At 46.6% G+C, this 16,596-nt stretch overlaps 1 protein-coding gene across 3 annotated transcripts in view; it reads left to right on the forward strand.

The window, feature by feature from the left end:
• Positions 1 to 16,596, forward strand: part of kay (transcription factor kayak) — a 47,608-nt gene that overhangs the window by 19,913 nt on the left and 11,099 nt on the right. For 2 of the 3 annotated variants that reach the window (XM_071591486.1, XM_071591487.1), the window contains exon 1: positions 14,500 to 14,817. The exons of the other annotated variant lie outside the window; for it this stretch is intronic. In XM_071591486.1, the coding sequence (XP_071447587.1) occupies positions 14,527 to 14,817 (291 nt within the window). In that variant the 5' untranslated portion in view covers positions 14,500 to 14,526. Of the gene's footprint in view, positions 1 to 14,499; positions 14,818 to 16,596 lie in introns of those variants that run through there. 3 annotated transcript variants of the gene reach the window in all.

Genomic DNA, 16,596 nt, shown 5'->3' on the forward strand with positions numbered 1-16,596 from the left:
CTGCGACCAGAAGAGTCGTGCTACTCGACGAGACTGTGCCCACCCTCCCGTCTTCGTTTCGGCTGTCTCGACCTGTGCGGAAAGGGGGGCCATCCTGGGCGCCCACCTCCCTCCAATCGGGGCTGCTGTCGGTCAGTGATGTGTTATTGAAACAAAGGTATCGATAATTAATTCGCAACGCTCATCGAAAGAAACATATCGCTGCCATTTTGTATCGTAAGAAAAATTTCGATTTTAATAATAATTATAAAAGTAATGGCGTATGCACTCGATGTAACTTTTGAATAAAACGTAAATTATTGCCATTCAGATAGTTTTGAGTGTTTTTTCCAGATGAAAAAAAGCAAATTTTGCAGGTAACTTAGTATAAAATAAATGAAATATGCACTTAATGCAACTTTTGAGTAAAACCTAAATTATTGCCATTCATGAAGCTTTTTAGTGTTTTTCTAGATAATTCAAAAAAATAAATTTGGCCGATAACTTAATTTTTTACAGTGATACTGACGAAACACATGTTTAAAAAAGAGTTAATATTGTGATTGATTTTCAGCCGGCCAACTTTCTCTTTAGCCTTCTAGTTTCACTAATTTCCTTGGGATTGAACAGGATATTATAGCAGTTTTAGTTTTGTTAAAGTATAATAAGAAATATATGGTATGAGAAAGCTTTATATGGCAAGTCTCATTTCTGCTTACGGACAAAATATTAATTTTAGGCGAAAAACGTTAGAGCAAAAATCATGTAGTTGGTTTGCTGTAAAAACTGCAAGACACTAGAATACCCACGTGTGTGTTCAGCTATCTTAAACCGCGAATAGGCGATGGAAAAAGGTAGTAACAGCCTTTGGCACGGTGTCTATAACAAGGTCTGTGTACTCACGCGAGTAAATTATCGAAGCAAAATGTTACGAGTGCGTAATCTAACTCTGGATCGCAAGAAAGCCATCCGCAGTCGTGAAAAGTATCCGATATATGTTTCGTATCTTTATGTGTGTGCTCCTGCCACAACTCCGAAGGCACCCTTTCTTGTGTGTAGAGGGGCGGGTCCCTCTCTCTCTCTCCCTCCACCCCACCTCCGCACCAGCCTCGAGGTGAGTCACCGGGAAAGGACCAAGGCACTCGCCGCCTCGACTCCCTTCTACCGTGATTCTTGGGAAAAGTCCTAGGGGGAGAGCCAGACCCCATTTGGATGGTGGTGATCACTCGGGAAGCCCCGGGCAGAAGGGGGCTGGGGATTCTTCTGTCTGCCTTTGGCGTCGAAGGGAGGGATCTGGATTCCCCCACAGGGGTCGATTCTTCCCTTCCATGGGGGTGGAGTAGGGTAGACACGGCCTGACCTACCGGCCGACGGCCTCCAGCTTCCCTCCCCTCAATTATTTTCGGACTGGAGCGGGTGCGTGACTGCTTGTAGAGTGGGGTGTTGTAGCGCGTTTAGTTCACGCCGTGCAGTTTGGGTGGGACGGACGGCCGTCCCGTGTTTCTCGGCGAGTGTCCGAGGGGAGTGTAGGGAGTACCGTGGGTGGCCACTGCGCACGAAGGGGTGGGGGGACTGCTGTCAGTCATTCGCAGGTGGGGGGTCGTCGCCCTTATGAAGTGGCCGAGGGCGGGCTGGCTGCCCACCTGGCGCCCCCGCACGCCTCCCCCAGCCTTTCCCTCCCTTCTCCCCCCTTAGACGTTGCCCCTCGCGCGGGGTGTCGGGTCGAACACCGCCGCTCTCACTCCCCCGCGGTTTCTCGCCCTCACATCGGCCCCTGGACTCCCGGGGTGGTCTCGCAACCACCTTGCCTCGTAGATAGTGACTTAGCATACTCGATATTTATTTACTAATTGTCGCTCACGAAATTCGGGTCATTTGTTTTGAGGTCGTGACGTGATAATGTCTTCAATGTCGATGCTCGACAGCTTTTCCTGTATTGCACTCCTGGGGGGCACCTTGTGATTTACTGTTTCAGCTTTTTGTCGTGCAATGTATGTGTGTATTTCAATTATTTAATTGTTCCACAATGTTCAATGTTAACTTGTTTGATTAGGAGTATTGATGTGATAACTGTACTTGACATGATGATGCTTGAACAAAGTTCATTTTCCGTATTTTTTCCAATTCTTGTGATAGGTTTGTGTGCTTTTTAGTTTTTTTTCAAGTTTGGTTGATCGCATAGTTTTCGCATTTGATGCATATCTATATGCAGGCATATATGTCTACTTAATCGATATTTATTGGCTCAATTCTTGGTCCGAGAGAGAAGAAAACGTTTCAGTAATGAAGTTTGATTCATAGAAATCGTCCCACGTATTATTATTAATATGCTAAGAACCGTCCACCGAAAACTCGACAGGTTTGGCTGCGGTTTGTCTCACTTTCGAATACAGTTTAGGCGAAATGCTTGCTATATTCTCGATGAACGAATCGAATTACGTGAGAGTGCTTAGGTTATTAGGCTATTGTTAGGCTAACAAACATCAAGCAGGATGCAATAGACGGGAGGGTGACCTAACGATTTATTTGGTGCGTAAATTTGTCCGATGCCTCCTGAATCTTTTCTGCCTGTTACTGAAATGTGAATTCGATTCTTGAAGATTTTTCTCGTGCCGCAAGTATATACATACATTAAAAACTAGACCTATGATAATGAAGAAAAATCGATACTGGTCATTTAGGCAGTTCTCATGTCGCGCAACCACAGTGGTTTGAGGTGTAGTATCCAATTAAGGGTCAAAATCAATCGCTGTAACTATTTAAGGTATGCACTCCTTAGTTAAGCCACATTTACCAGTCAGCTATGCAAATTAATATGACAAGAGTTCTCTCAAACAATTTTTTTTCTGACTTCCTGTCCCAAAATTCAGGTTATAGCCCCAAAAGATTCCTTACGGAACCGTATAATTTTATGCATACCATTTACGAATCACCTTAAAATTCTTTGCATTCCAATGCCAGCACAATGAACACTCAAGAACTTCACAATTTAATTGTCTATGGCATCAACTGCACAGTTAAAATATTTCGTGGGTAAACTCATCGTTCTTGTAATGCTTATCACAATATATAATGGGAATAAAAATCTTTGTCGATGTATGCATTTAATCGTCTCTTTATAGACAGCTATGAATGATTATGGTTGTTTTATTCTCAAAACAACTGATTTTTTGGTTTGAATAACATAATCAAACCACCTTAGGGTCATATTCGGGTCAAAATTAGTCTGTTGTGTATTCACCCCTGACACACACCCCAGCGGTAGCTTGCAAGGTATTAACATAACTGGTACGTGGTACACGCCTGTTTGTTGAATGTTAGCTATTTTTGCGCTGTTTCTCGGTTAGTGCTTTCATTAAGTGTTGCTGAAGTCGACGAACTATCACCGTGCAAACATATGTTTTTGTGGAAACACCTCTACCGACATAAAAGCTTTAAATCATTTCCGCTGAGTTTGTTTCCTCAATACTGTTAGTGTCATATCACTCAATTTTTCTCTTATGGATGGGCACATTCGTAAATACAATTTTGTCGAAGCGGTCGTTACTTAGCTTTTGAAACAATAGTTTATAAACAGAATCAGATTCTTTTTTGAGATAGAAACTCGATGTTCTGAGAACCGACTTCCTTATAAGTTTCCCAAAACAGTTACAAAGATAAGGCAGTTACGAAATGAGCGCAGTGTAAACTGGTGGTTTGTTATTGCTTTCGTTTAGTGGCCCGTGGCGTGTATAGGTCTGAGGCGCGATGCAATTGTGGACACAACTCGCGTGATATCCGTACCGCTGAAGATTCGATTGTTTCCATGGTACCCTCTCAGACTTCCATCTTAGGAGTGATAAACGATTTTGTTGATGCTATAGTGTTTCCCTCCATTGACGGTTTTTTGAAAATACTTCAGAAGCTCTATCAAGGTGGCGTTCTGGGATCGATGCATCTACTTTGTTAAAACTGCACTTTTCAAATGATGTATTAATATGTTTATAAATATAAGTTTTTGATTTAGTTTGAAATACGATCAGAATGAGTTCCTACGTCGTCACGTACGCAGGAAAGGGGCGGGGTTTCCAAACAGCCTGCCGCGGTGCCAGCTTCTGGACTTTCGCAAATTATCCAATGCGCGAATGTGTCTGAGAATTTTCCCTAATGCCCACTGCGCTCTCAAGATAGGGAAAAATCCGAATGATGGAGCCTTGTCGATAGATTTGACATCGGCGTGGATTCCGTATTAAGTACATAGGAATATTGAACATCGAGTACTCATCGTTAAAGGTAGTAATAATTCAATGGATGGATTTTTTCCAGTCAAAGGATGCACACATCGCGTAATTCAGTGGCAAAAAAACTAATTGAACTATATCAATGAAAAATGGTAGTTGTCAGTCGAAAAATTTTTATCTCACTATTACTATAACCTTTTTTCTCCTACTCAAAAAAATTTAACTGGTACGTAACTCTAATAGGCGCAACTAAAGAAAATGGAAAGTAAGATTCGTTTATCGATCGACTCGTTCAAATGGAACTATAAAATATCGATTCAGATCGGTCCATCGACGTTACAGCGGAGTGGATACGACTTAATCCGATTTTCCGACGAAAATATGGGGTCCACGTCAATGTTAAATGGTCAATAGTAAAACCCTGTGGAGAAGCTCTTTCGCGAAAACTTTTGCCCCCGAGAAATACAAAGCGTCATTGCGACCAATGATGGCGGTGGTCTTTGCTTTGCGCTACTCCCCCCTCCCCTCCCTATGTGGTGAGTCATCGCCTCATTCTCTCTACTCCCATCCTCCCCGGACCCCTCTCGCCTTAGAAGAGGGGCGTTTCACAGTCACGCGACCTCGTTGCGCGCGGGCGCCATCTGCGCGTGTCATCGTCCCCCCCACCCTCTCCCGAATCCTCGACTACATATGTGTATATACACCCCGAGATTCTCCGAACAACGACATTCCACACAACCCCCCTCTCCCAACCTTTTTTTCTCTCCCGCGGCCTCGACGGTGCCGCCGTGGTGGCTGGAATACCAACCGTCTGCTTATCGAGGAGGGTCGTGCTCCGTCCGTCGTCCTTCTCTGAAGCCACAAAGCATCTCTCCACATCCACACACCGAAGGCTTCGTGCATTTTGGGTGCGACCATCCGATCTCGTCTCGGAAGTAATCCTTTGCCAGCATTATTAATTGTTTTCCAACTTCTTTCATGGAAATATTTCCATTCAATGTCCCTCTAGTTTTAGTATCTAGCGAGAGGAATGATTTTTTTTAAATTACGGGCAAGATGGCTAAGAAAACTCATTTTTCCTCGTGCCCTTCATGTTTCCATTGCGAATGCGACGAGGGTGGTCGTGGACGTGTAGGCGCCTCCTCCCTCCCCGATTGAGGCCCTCCCGCGCGAATGGCGCCGCGCCCTCGGCTCTGCCGCTGCTGCCCTCTCGCGGCGACGGTCGGGAGTGCGTCTCCAAGGCGACGGAGGCGATGGTATTATAGTTGACGCGGAAGCGGCCCGCTTCTTCCTCGTGAGTGTCCCCGCGACGCAGTTTCATGTGATTTGCTAAATGTGCTTGTTCTTGCTCCCGGTTTCATCATATCCTACGCGTTCGACTGCGGGGAGCCTGGCGACTCGAAATCCGTTTGCTGTCTCTCTCTCTCACTCCTAACGTTTCTTGCGAAAATTCGTGCGTCTGTCATATTCTCTCGCACGTCAGGTTGGTTGGGGGTAGATTGAGGCAATCAGTCGATCGGTCGCAAGGTGATGTGGGATACTGTTGTTTGTTCGCTTAACCTTTTGCATCCCCACCCCGGGAATCGCGATATTTCATTCCCGGTCGTTGGGGTGAGGAACTCTTGCGACTTCCCCCCCCCACCCGGGGGGGAGTGTGTGAAAATGGAAAGGGATACTGAATTGGGTGAACGTTCGGAAATTGAAATCGGTCATGCTAATAAACTCTTTGAGTGTCAAGAGGAGAGGATAATCACATTTGTGGAAGGAGGAGTTGCGGCGGTAAATAAAAGAAGTTTCACTGTGCGTGTTGGCACGTTTGCACAACCACGTACGCGTCCACGGCCGCTCTATAATGGGACATATGGTGGAGGAAACTGGAGTAAATATGAGCGGAGAATTCTTGAGGGTGTCTCGAAGGCTGAAGATGTGACACTTAACTCTTAACAAAGAGCAAACTTAATTCTTCTCCCGAGGAAACCCAACGCCTCTCGAATTCGATGACCTTAAAGGTTAACGAGAATATACATTTTTTCCCCGTTTGTAATTCTACATTTCGTGGATAACAGTACTTCACATTACGATCCGTATATTGTTTGACTTAATTCAGTAAGTAGGATTTTAATTATTGCACACCTAGTTAGATCTCTGGTAGGGAATGTGACTAACAGTCCAACCCCAATGTATGATTTCAGATCCTTCGTCTGCTCTTCCAAATAAGCTCTCCACTTAAGCCTTTGCCGACGAAAAAGTCAAGTCTGCAAGAGGGAGGCTGTGCTGAAACGGCCGGCGGTCCTCCCTCTCTACTCCCCCCCTCCACTCCGGGAATGCTTGAACACGTGGTTCGCCCTTTTTCCTCCTCCCCTCTGGAATTTCCGGACCGGACATGCCTCACTCTCTCTCCGCTCTCCCTCTCGCAATCCCCGGCGCCCGTGCCCTAGGGAGAGGAGGGGGGGGATTCATCGTGTCTGCGTGCGTTGTTGTTATTGTAGAATGAACACATGGGGCAACATTTCGCCCCCAAATCGCACTTTTTTCTCTCTCCCTCCAAAAAAGTCGATTGGTGAATTCTCGGCGTATACATCTAGAGGTAGTAGCTCTGCGAATAAATCGTCCATCCAAAAACCTACCTTAACCGGTAGATTACCTTATAATATATATATATATATATATATATATATATATATATATATATACACACACACACATATACACATATATATATATATATATATACACACACACATATACATATATATATATATATATATATATATATATATATATATATATAATATATAGAAGACGACAGCCGAGCTATCGAAACGTCAAATAACATTTTGTGAGTGTCCTTTCTTTGTGTCTCTATATTCTACAAATCTACATCCGTGTTTTTATATATTTGTGCGTCGTCGAAGAGCGTTCCATTTCGAAGATATTTATTTAGATATATAACCGTAAACACAGTAATCAACCCGAAGGTCTGTTTGGTAGGTGTAGTACCAATGCTTGGTGTTATCTCCCCAGTTAAACAATTACCCAGTTAAAAAGTACATGTTTATTTCTTTTAAATGTGTACATAGGTTTTCGATCTTTTTACCACTATTCCGAATGGGGCTGGGAATGGGGTTAGAACAGTCGAAATTGATCGTGAAATATCTTGACACTTCATCAATAGACGCGCAAGTGTCGATAGATTATCAAGGATTTTAGAAATAGGTCTGTTAAGCCATGAGAAAGTAATAAAAAATCCTTTTGAAGTATGAAAAAATTACAGCAGTTGTCTTGTGGTTCAAAAATCGTCGTTCCAATTTATATTTTTTTTAAGGTAATCTACCGGTTAAGGTAGGTTTTTCGATGGACACAACTACCAAACAAATATTGTGTGACTACTAACAAAACACAACCCTAAATTCTACTCTACACCAGGTCCCTCTTCATCTCTGAGTACTTTCTTCCGCCCTTCATCCCGTCCAACTTCCCTATCCTGTTCCTTCCCTTTCCTCTTTTGCCCAACATTCTACCCTCTATCACAGTCTTCAACATCCCACTGCCGGTCAACACCCCCTTCATCCACTTTTCCTGCCTCCATAGGATTGCTCCCAACAAACCCCTCTCTTCGCCCACCATACCAAGTACTTCCTCATTTGTTTTCTTCTCTGTCCATTTCACCTTCTCCATTCTTCTCCACACCCACATTTCAAAAGCCTCCAGTCTACGTCTATCCTCCTGCTTCAATGACCACGTTTCCGCGCCGTACATAGCTACGCTCCATATCAAAGTTTTTACGAGTCTTTTCTTAACATCCTTACTCAAAGTCCCCGTCATCAACTCCCTCCTCCTCGTGAAAGCCTCTTTGCCTAGCGCAATTCTTCTCCTTACGTCCCTACTACTTTGACCGTGTTGGTCCAAAACACTACCGAGATACGTAAACTGTTCTACCTGCTCTAGTTTTTGCCCTCCTATTTTAATGTTAAGCTTGCCCTTTTTCTTTCTAGAAAATCGCATAACCTTTGTTTTATTAATGTTGATTCTCATCCTATACCTGTCGCACTGAATTTCCAATTCACTCAGCAATGCTTGCAGCCCCTTGGCTGACTGACAAACTAAAGCTTGGTCATCAGCAAACCTAACTGATTTTACGAATTCCCCGCCCACTTTCATTCCTACCTCGAGTTCTTCCCATGCCTCTTTGATCATTTCCTCTGCATACAGGTTGAACAGCAACGGTGATAATGGGCAACCCTGCCTTACACCCCTTCCTAACACTGCCCATCCTGACTCCCCGTTTCCCACCCGCACCTGAGCAGTCTGAGACATGTACAGGTTGCGGATTAGCCTCCTTTCCCTCCAATCTATTCCTATTTTCTGCAATATACTCATTAGTTTTTCCCAATTCACTCTATCAAACGCTTTTTCGAAATCTACGAAACAGGCAAATACCTCCTGGTTGTGTTCTATATTCCTCTCGATTAATAATCTCATTACTGCAATGGCATCACGCGTACCTCTCCCCTTCCTAAACCCAAACTGATCATCCCCTAAGTAATCATTTGCCCTACTCTCTATCCTTTTGTTTATGATCCTGAGAACAACTTTAGCTGCGTGGGATATCAAACTAATTGTCCTATAGTCCTCACATGACGTGGCCTTTACCTTTTTCGGAATCGGAACTAAAACTGCTCTCACAAAGTCTTCCGGCCAGATTCCCTCCTCATAAATGCTACGGATCAGCCCATATAGCCTCTTCCTCCCACATTTTCCTAAGCATTTTAAAAGTTCCACGGGAATGTTATCTACCCCCACGGCCTTATTTAGTTTCATCTCCCTTAATGCCCTTTCTATCTCATTGTCTAGTATGCCTGGACCTAAGCTATCTTCCTCTACGTCATTTTCTTTTTCAATGTCTAACTTTGTTGGTCTGAGTTCTTTACTATACAGTTCTTCTATATACTCCTTCCATCTCTCTTGGATCTTTCCTGCGTCAACTATTACCTTACCCGCCTAATCTCTAACTGTTAGCATAGCTCTTCCTTTCTTACTTCCCGATAACGATTTAACTTTGCTGTACAGCGCACCGATTTCACCCTTCCTCTGGAGACTTTCCATATCCTCGCACTGCGTCTTCCACCATGCGTCTTTTGCCTTATTTGTTGCCCGCCTCAATTTATTGTTCAATTCTTTGTACTTCATTTTGCCTAATTCTGTATTTATATTCTTCCATTTTCGCCGCTCATCCATCTTTGTAATCATCTCATCCGTGATCCATGGTTTCCTAGTCCTTTTAGCGTTAACGGTTCCAATAGTGTCTTTTGCGGCTTTAGACAACCCTTTTTTGATCATTTCCCATTTTTCTTCGATAGTTATAAGCCCTTTACCATCCTCCATGATTTTCTCTACCGCCTGTTTGTATTCCTTCCTTTTCAGCCCATTTAATGCTTCTACATTCCATTTTCTAACTCGCCGCCCCTGCCTTATCTTTTTGAAACGTACGCTACATTTCATAACAACTAAATTGTGGTCTGAGTCCGCATCCGCTCCCGGGAAGCTGTGAGAATTTATCACACTGTTCCTAAACCTGTGTCTAACCAGGATATAATCTAGCTGATATCTTCCTGAGTCACCTGGCATTTTCCATGTATACCTGCGTCTTTTGTGGTGTCTAAACCAAGTGTTGGTGATGACTAACCCCTGTCTCCTGCAGAACTCAACTGCTTTCTCCCCGCGGTCATTCCTCGTGCCTAAACCGTAGTCACCCACCTCATCACCATCTCTTCCTTCGCCTACCGTCGCATTCCAATCCCCCATCACTATCAAATGTTTCCCTCCAGGAACACACACGATCATGTCCTCTAACTGATCGTATATCCTATCGACCTCTTCTTCCTTATGGTTGCTCGGTGGCATGTATACCTGAATAATAACTAAGTTCGTCGGTTCTGCTTTTATCTCCACTAGTAGTATTCTATCCGTTACCTGCTCTATGTTGACTACGCTTCTTCCTACCTCTTCATTTAATACTATGGTAACCCCTCGTTGGCTCTCGTCCCCACCGCTGTATATTATTCTATACTTATCACTCCAGTAATCCCCGCTATCTTTCCATCTCACCTCGCATAGACCTAAAATATCTATATTTCCCCTTTCCATCTCTCGCTTAACATTCTCCTATTTCCCTGTCCTCATCATTGTCCTAACATTCCACGTTCCTATTCTAACTAATTTGGTCTTCTTCTCCTGGGTCTTCTGTCCTGCTGCTGCTGGTTTTCCCCTGCAAGGGTTTCGTGGGATGACGACCGCGGAAGCCTTGCCTCCCCCGCTGCCGGGCACGACACACGGCCGATTGGGCCGAGCCCCGTGGTTGCCAGGACTCAAAATATCTCTATTGTCCATCATATTTTTCTAGGGAATGATAATTGAGGTGGTTTCCCGTTGCCTTCCTCAATAGTGTTTTTAACGTGACACCATCACTTACTGGCCGCCCCACTGGGGTCAGACGCCATTGCAGCCGCCTCACTGAGGAACAGACGCTGCGTGGACTACCTTTCGTCTGGCTCCTAACCTTCGACCTATCTGGCATGGGTGACCCTACCAGGAGCAATAATTATTACTCCCGCCAGCACAGCTCTAGGGTTCCAATTTATATATAGGAAGTAATCCGTGGGGACACAGCGGCTTCATCAGATGACCTTAATAATACACAACACGGGGGCGACACTTGGAAGTTAGAATTAAACTTGAAAAAAGTGCGCAGTGATGAATTTTTTGGAAAAAGAGCATTTCCCTCCCGAACGCCTACTGCATCGGGAACACCGAAATGGAATGAGTAAACACGATTAAATACTTAGGCGTTACCCTCACTCACGGCCTCTTCTGGGTGAAGCACATTTGGGGAATGTGTGGTCAAGCTCATAAAAAAATAGGATTTGTTAGAAGAGTACTGGGCTAATTTGACGCAAAGGTTGAAGAGCTACGTCCCATTAGCGTGGCCGGACAACAAGATCGCTTATCGTTTGAGGGAAAAAATACATCGTAAATCGATCTGTTCTGCACTTAACCTATCGAATTTTTATCGATATGATCTCTCCTACCGTAATACGAAAGGGCTAATAAAACATTTTCAGCATCATTGCTAAAGATAAGTCCTTTCAATTTATGCAAGAGATTTAAACTATAATTTAACCTTCTCCGTGAGTGATTCCCCGCCTAGATCCTCCAATAATTTTGATACGGTACTCAAGTTGTTCATGACAACGTTTTACAAGTCTAGCTCATCTACGCTGCACGCGATTCATTTCTGCAATCAATTCAGCATCATGATGATCCCATATACTAGCAGCACATCCTTAATTAGGCCTAACCGGCGAAAGATGACATTTCCTTTGTAACCTTTTCATCACATTTCTCCAGTACTCTTCCCATGGTATTGTGCTATTTAGCGGGTCCCCAAATGAATGCTTCTAGTGAATTGTGGAAGGTTTTCAACTTCATAATCTAACCGAGAAGTGTTTGTCAAACGATTGGGAAACTGGTTAATTGAGGAAAGGGACAAATTTGATGGAGTTTCGGGTGGTAATTCATCTAGAGGGTAAGGAATTTAGCGAATTTTCCGATTTCGAGAGGCTCGGCAGAAGTTTCACATTAGCCAATGTTTGTTTTTGGAGACCCAGATTGCTTGAGAATGCCAATTGGGGTATTGCGGGGGCTTAAATTGAAGAGGAAAGTATAGTTTTGAGATTTGGTGGCTTTAATTGGCTTGTCGAGAGAGGATAGTTCTTGTTGATAATCCTCAGATCCCGTTGGCATCAGTAAGATGGTAGGTGGTTATTAAAATTTCGTATTTTTTTCTGACAAGGATGTAACGTGTTGGGCGGGGGTAGGCGTTGGGGGCAATGTGCTGATTTAGCAGTTTGTCTAGGCATCCACGGTTCCGTAGGTCGCTGTGTAGAGTTGGCGATGTATTCCTATGAGGTGGGCGCATTGTTGCCGGTTCTCAATCTTAATGATAACATGCGAGCCACCGCTAGGGTGTGTGTGGTCGGGGGTGATTACACACCAGGTTACTTCTGACACAGAATACTTTTCCCAGATAGCTTGGTCGGATAACGTTATGATTCCTTTTCGTTCGTGGGGAAATTGGCATCTTAAATCTCTCTGTTTTACACTTTATTTCTCCAACATTTTTGGCATGATTTCACCAACCGTGGTACCATGAGACTTATAATACATTTGTGCCCACGTAGTGTCACTACGGGCGAAGGGCGAAAAGGGAATGCATCTTTTATTCATTTATTTAAGTACCCTGCAACACGGGGTGAATACACGCCAGGCTAATTTTTACGCGAATATGACCCTACCGCGGTCGGGACAATGTTATTCTGATCCCTTATCTTCCGTGGAAAAAATATTTAAATCATGTTTTACACATGATCTCTCAAATTATGTTGAGATGATATCTACTACCGTTGTACGATGGGGGTAATAATACATTTTCAAATTCACTGCTAAAAAAACTACTGTGCATCTTTTGGTGTGGGGCAGATGACAGGTGTTAAAGGGTGAATACAGTATTGCGATTAGTTGGTTGGGAAAATAGTATGTGAACACAGAAGAAAATTGATTCATCGTTCAAACCGGGAATTGCAAGGGATCGGGATGGTATGGTGCGGTGGCCAACGTACTGGCTTCTCACCGATAGGGCCCGGGTTCGAATCCCAGAGGAGGCAGATATTTTTCAGTGGTATCCCGATGCCTACTTGAGGTGCTTTGTGGAGAGCACTTTGAGTACGACGTCCGTCGGATGGTACGTTAAACTGCGAACCCCTTGGCGCCTTTCGACTAGAGTATGATTGGCCAATGCCGACGTTGGGTTTTTCTCTGACCTTCCTTTCCCATCTGTGCATAATGGCACAAATGACCTTAGCTGTCGGTCACCTCCCAGAAAACTACTACTACTGGGAATTTCAAAATTGAAATCAGAGATTTAAAGCAGACAATCTTGACATTGTTTTGATAAGAATTGAGGTTTCCGTACACTTCGTCATTAAAATGGTCGTCTCACTTACCATTGTCTGAGAAATTTGCATTTGCACACTTGAGCACTATTTCGCCTTGTAGCGGAATCTCTTCTTGCGACTGGAATTCATTAGCGTTGGTATTTTGGGAAAAGATTCTGAAATCCCGTGTTCAAATTGAACGTGTGAAAGCATTTGAAAGGGGGATATGCGCGGGCATGACTGGTACCGCCGATGCATCGAAACGACGAGGCGAAATTGAGAACCGATCGGAAGGGCTTTTCTACCAACCCCATGTGCAAAGTTAATCGTCTCCTTACTCATGAGAAAGAGAGCACGTGGGCCGGAAGGAAGGAACGGGGGGCTACTACTTGTCTGCCTTCTCCACGCCAAGTGTGATGGGGCACGTCGTGCCGGCGGGAGTGTATTAGTCACCGAAACCTCATCCCGCGAAACGAGGACGCGACAGCAGCAGATGATGTTGCTCAACGCAGCACGCCGTGATGGCTTACCTCCGACTAAAGCACACTCCCGCACTTTGCTTGCGAATATTTCATCGAAGACAATCCTAACTGAAGCTTGGATCAGTCTCTTGGCCAGTGTGATTCGGGAAGAGGTAGTGGGGTCATTAGAAGTATGGAGCTCACTGGGTCCACCAGAACGGTCGGCCACACTCCCCCGAGGCCGTCGGCGGGAAGGCGGACTGGGAAATGTCGCGGACTCCCTTCGGTGGCGAAGAAGGCAATTTGGGGAAACGTGGTGTAAGATGTTTACTTCCCACATTGTCGTTTTGCAGTGATTTTATTTGGAGCTAAAAATAGCGCCGCGGCGCTAAACGAAACCAAAATACGCCAAAGATAGCGCTCATGGCCAGCGCGCACCCTGCCCGCCCGTGTTTCGCATTCCGTCCCCCCCCCCACTCCATAGTCCCCCTGCCTGTGGGCAGGTATGTACATGGTGCACGGGGTGTTCGCGGCGGTGGGCTGAGTGTGGCGATTTGGTTGGCGGTGGGGAGGGCAGAGGCTAAGGGGGTGACGGCTCCCTGCGCCATCTCTCCGCCGCGGCGGGATCGCACGACGCGCGCAGTGGGGTTGCGGAATGGGAGGGGGGGCGCGGGACAGAGGGAGGGAAGGGGAGAGTGTTTAAAAGTGGACCCTGCCCACCCCGATCCGCGCGCTCCCATCGTCACACGTTGGAGTGGGGGATGCGTTCCCTCGGGAACGCACTGCTCTGCTCCCTCCTCTCCCGCCGCCCTTTGGATTCGTCTCCCGGAATAGGGGGCGGCCTCCCCCCTTCTGTGGGGGGGGGGGCGGGGGATGGCAGGGGGAGAGGATCGAGTTAGAGCCTCAGGGAGGCAAGTGTGTGGAAGAAGAGTATCGCGGCAGGAGAGGAGGAGAGGAGAGGCGGGTGCCCGACCGACCCACGACGACGACCTCCGACCTCTCTTGCAACCTCCGAACGAACGAACGAACACGAAACAGGAAACCCGGCGACGCCGGACACCACTGCCCCCCATTAGACCCCCCCAAGAAAGAGAGCTTGTGATGGAAGCGACCGCCGAGCCGTTGGACCTCACGGGGTTCCCGCCCGAATACTGGTACCAACAGGTGAGGACACCACCATCATTGGGGGGGGGGGAGATGGGGGTCGCAGATTCACCGCGCGATCCACCACCAGAGCCAACGCCGCCCCGGAAATTGGTGCGCAGTCTTTAAGCTGGACACAGTTAACGTTCCATTATGGGTGGAGTGCTGCTGTGTGTGGACGACACCCTCGACAATGGCGCCTTCTCCGGAGGCACCAATTGCACCGGAAGTGGCCTTCTCCGCGGTCTCTACTTCCTCCCTCCCCTGTTTCCCCAACCCCCTCCGGCGAATCTCCTAATCCCCCGCGCGCGACGCTTTCGTACGGTGACGTCATCCCGCGCGAAAAAAATTCGCCCAAGTTCCCTCGTGCGACTGATGCCCGGTGCCAAATAAGGGAATTGCGGACGAGATGCGGAGATATATGTGGCGGCTGGGTTGACGGAAGGGTCTCCAATGGGGATGACCTGGTCACCACATTGGGGGGACCTTTGGTGCTCTCGGTGGCGGTGTTGTTTGACTCCGGCCTTGCTGGAAGCAATGTGTTGTGGGGCACCGCCGCGGCGTTCCGAAGGGTGGGTGGGTGGTGTTGGTGGTACGCGGTGCTAAGCGGGTGCGTGTGGTGGACAGAGGCACGCCTCGACCTTCTCCCTCCTACTCTTTTGACACTAGTAGGAAGGGGCTACACTTAAGAGAGAGTGCTCTCTCTTCCTCCGCCTGCCTCACCTCCCACCCCGTCTCCGGTGTCTCCCCGAGGGGCACGCTACTCCTTGGACACCTCAGTCTTGACAACTCCATCGGCCAACGCGTCCTCGCCTATCCCACAGGGGTGGTCTCACCCCTCCCTCCCAGAAACTACTGTCCATTGCCCCGGTCTTCGAGCGAATGGTCACCCCATCGCGGTTCCCTCTCCCACCGCCGCCATCTAGTCGGGCGTTTCGAGTGGGCGGGCTCCTTGCGCTCGGACTGACTGTGGGGGGAGGGGAGAGGACGGAGTCTCGGGACGGGTGTCTCTCTTGATCTCTTGGTGGAGATTGCTTGTGCGCGGCCACCTTTTTCAGCCCCCCTCCCACTTGTCATCGGAGTGGTATCAACCAATTCCGCTACCATTTATAATATGGAAAAAAAGAAGTGAAATAAAGAGAGACCTTAGCGCAACGCTATCGCAAACAGTGTGCTTTTCCCTTCCGATCGGGACGATTGACCCGGGCAATACCCCTCCCCCCTGTGGTCTTGCCCCTTCGAGGTTCACAATAATTCCCCTCCTTTCCTCGTTGGTGTCGGCATGTTGTCGGGGATTTGGCGGGGAGGTGTCTGGGTGGTTGTCTGGCTTGGGCTCCATTTGATGGGGATAAACCGCTCCCCTTTCGGTAAAAAAAGTCTCCTTACCTCCGCGAAAGTGGCTTACGCAGATGATCTTTTCAAGCCTTCGCTTCGTTCCCATTGTCTAGTTGAATTAACTCCGATAGAAGCGCATTGTTCGTATTTTTTCTCCATGGTCGTTTGTTCTATTTGAAATGTCTCGGCTCGGTGTCGAAGGGATGATGGGTGTTGGTCAGGCGCGATTCTCAGGAACCTCGGGAACAGACCGCTCCCACACATCGAAAGAGTGCGGGGGAAGGGGGTAGGTGCAGTCTTGTCTCCCTCGGGGTGATTTGTCACACCACGGTTGTTGTGTGTATTGGGAATGTTGTGGAAACTCGCGCTGTGGATAATTATCGTATATAGAAGGTTTCCATCGCGTTTATTTAAATGTTTTTTCCTCGTTTAGAATTGATGGTCCATTCAATGGCACAGTTATCT

The sequence above is a fragment of the Hetaerina americana genome, unplaced genomic scaffold, assembly GCF_022747635.1.
Source record: "Hetaerina americana unplaced genomic scaffold, ioHetAmer1.1.p SCAF_48, whole genome shotgun sequence".
In the NCBI taxonomy this organism is placed as follows: Eukaryota; Metazoa; Arthropoda; class Insecta; order Odonata; family Calopterygidae; genus Hetaerina; species Hetaerina americana.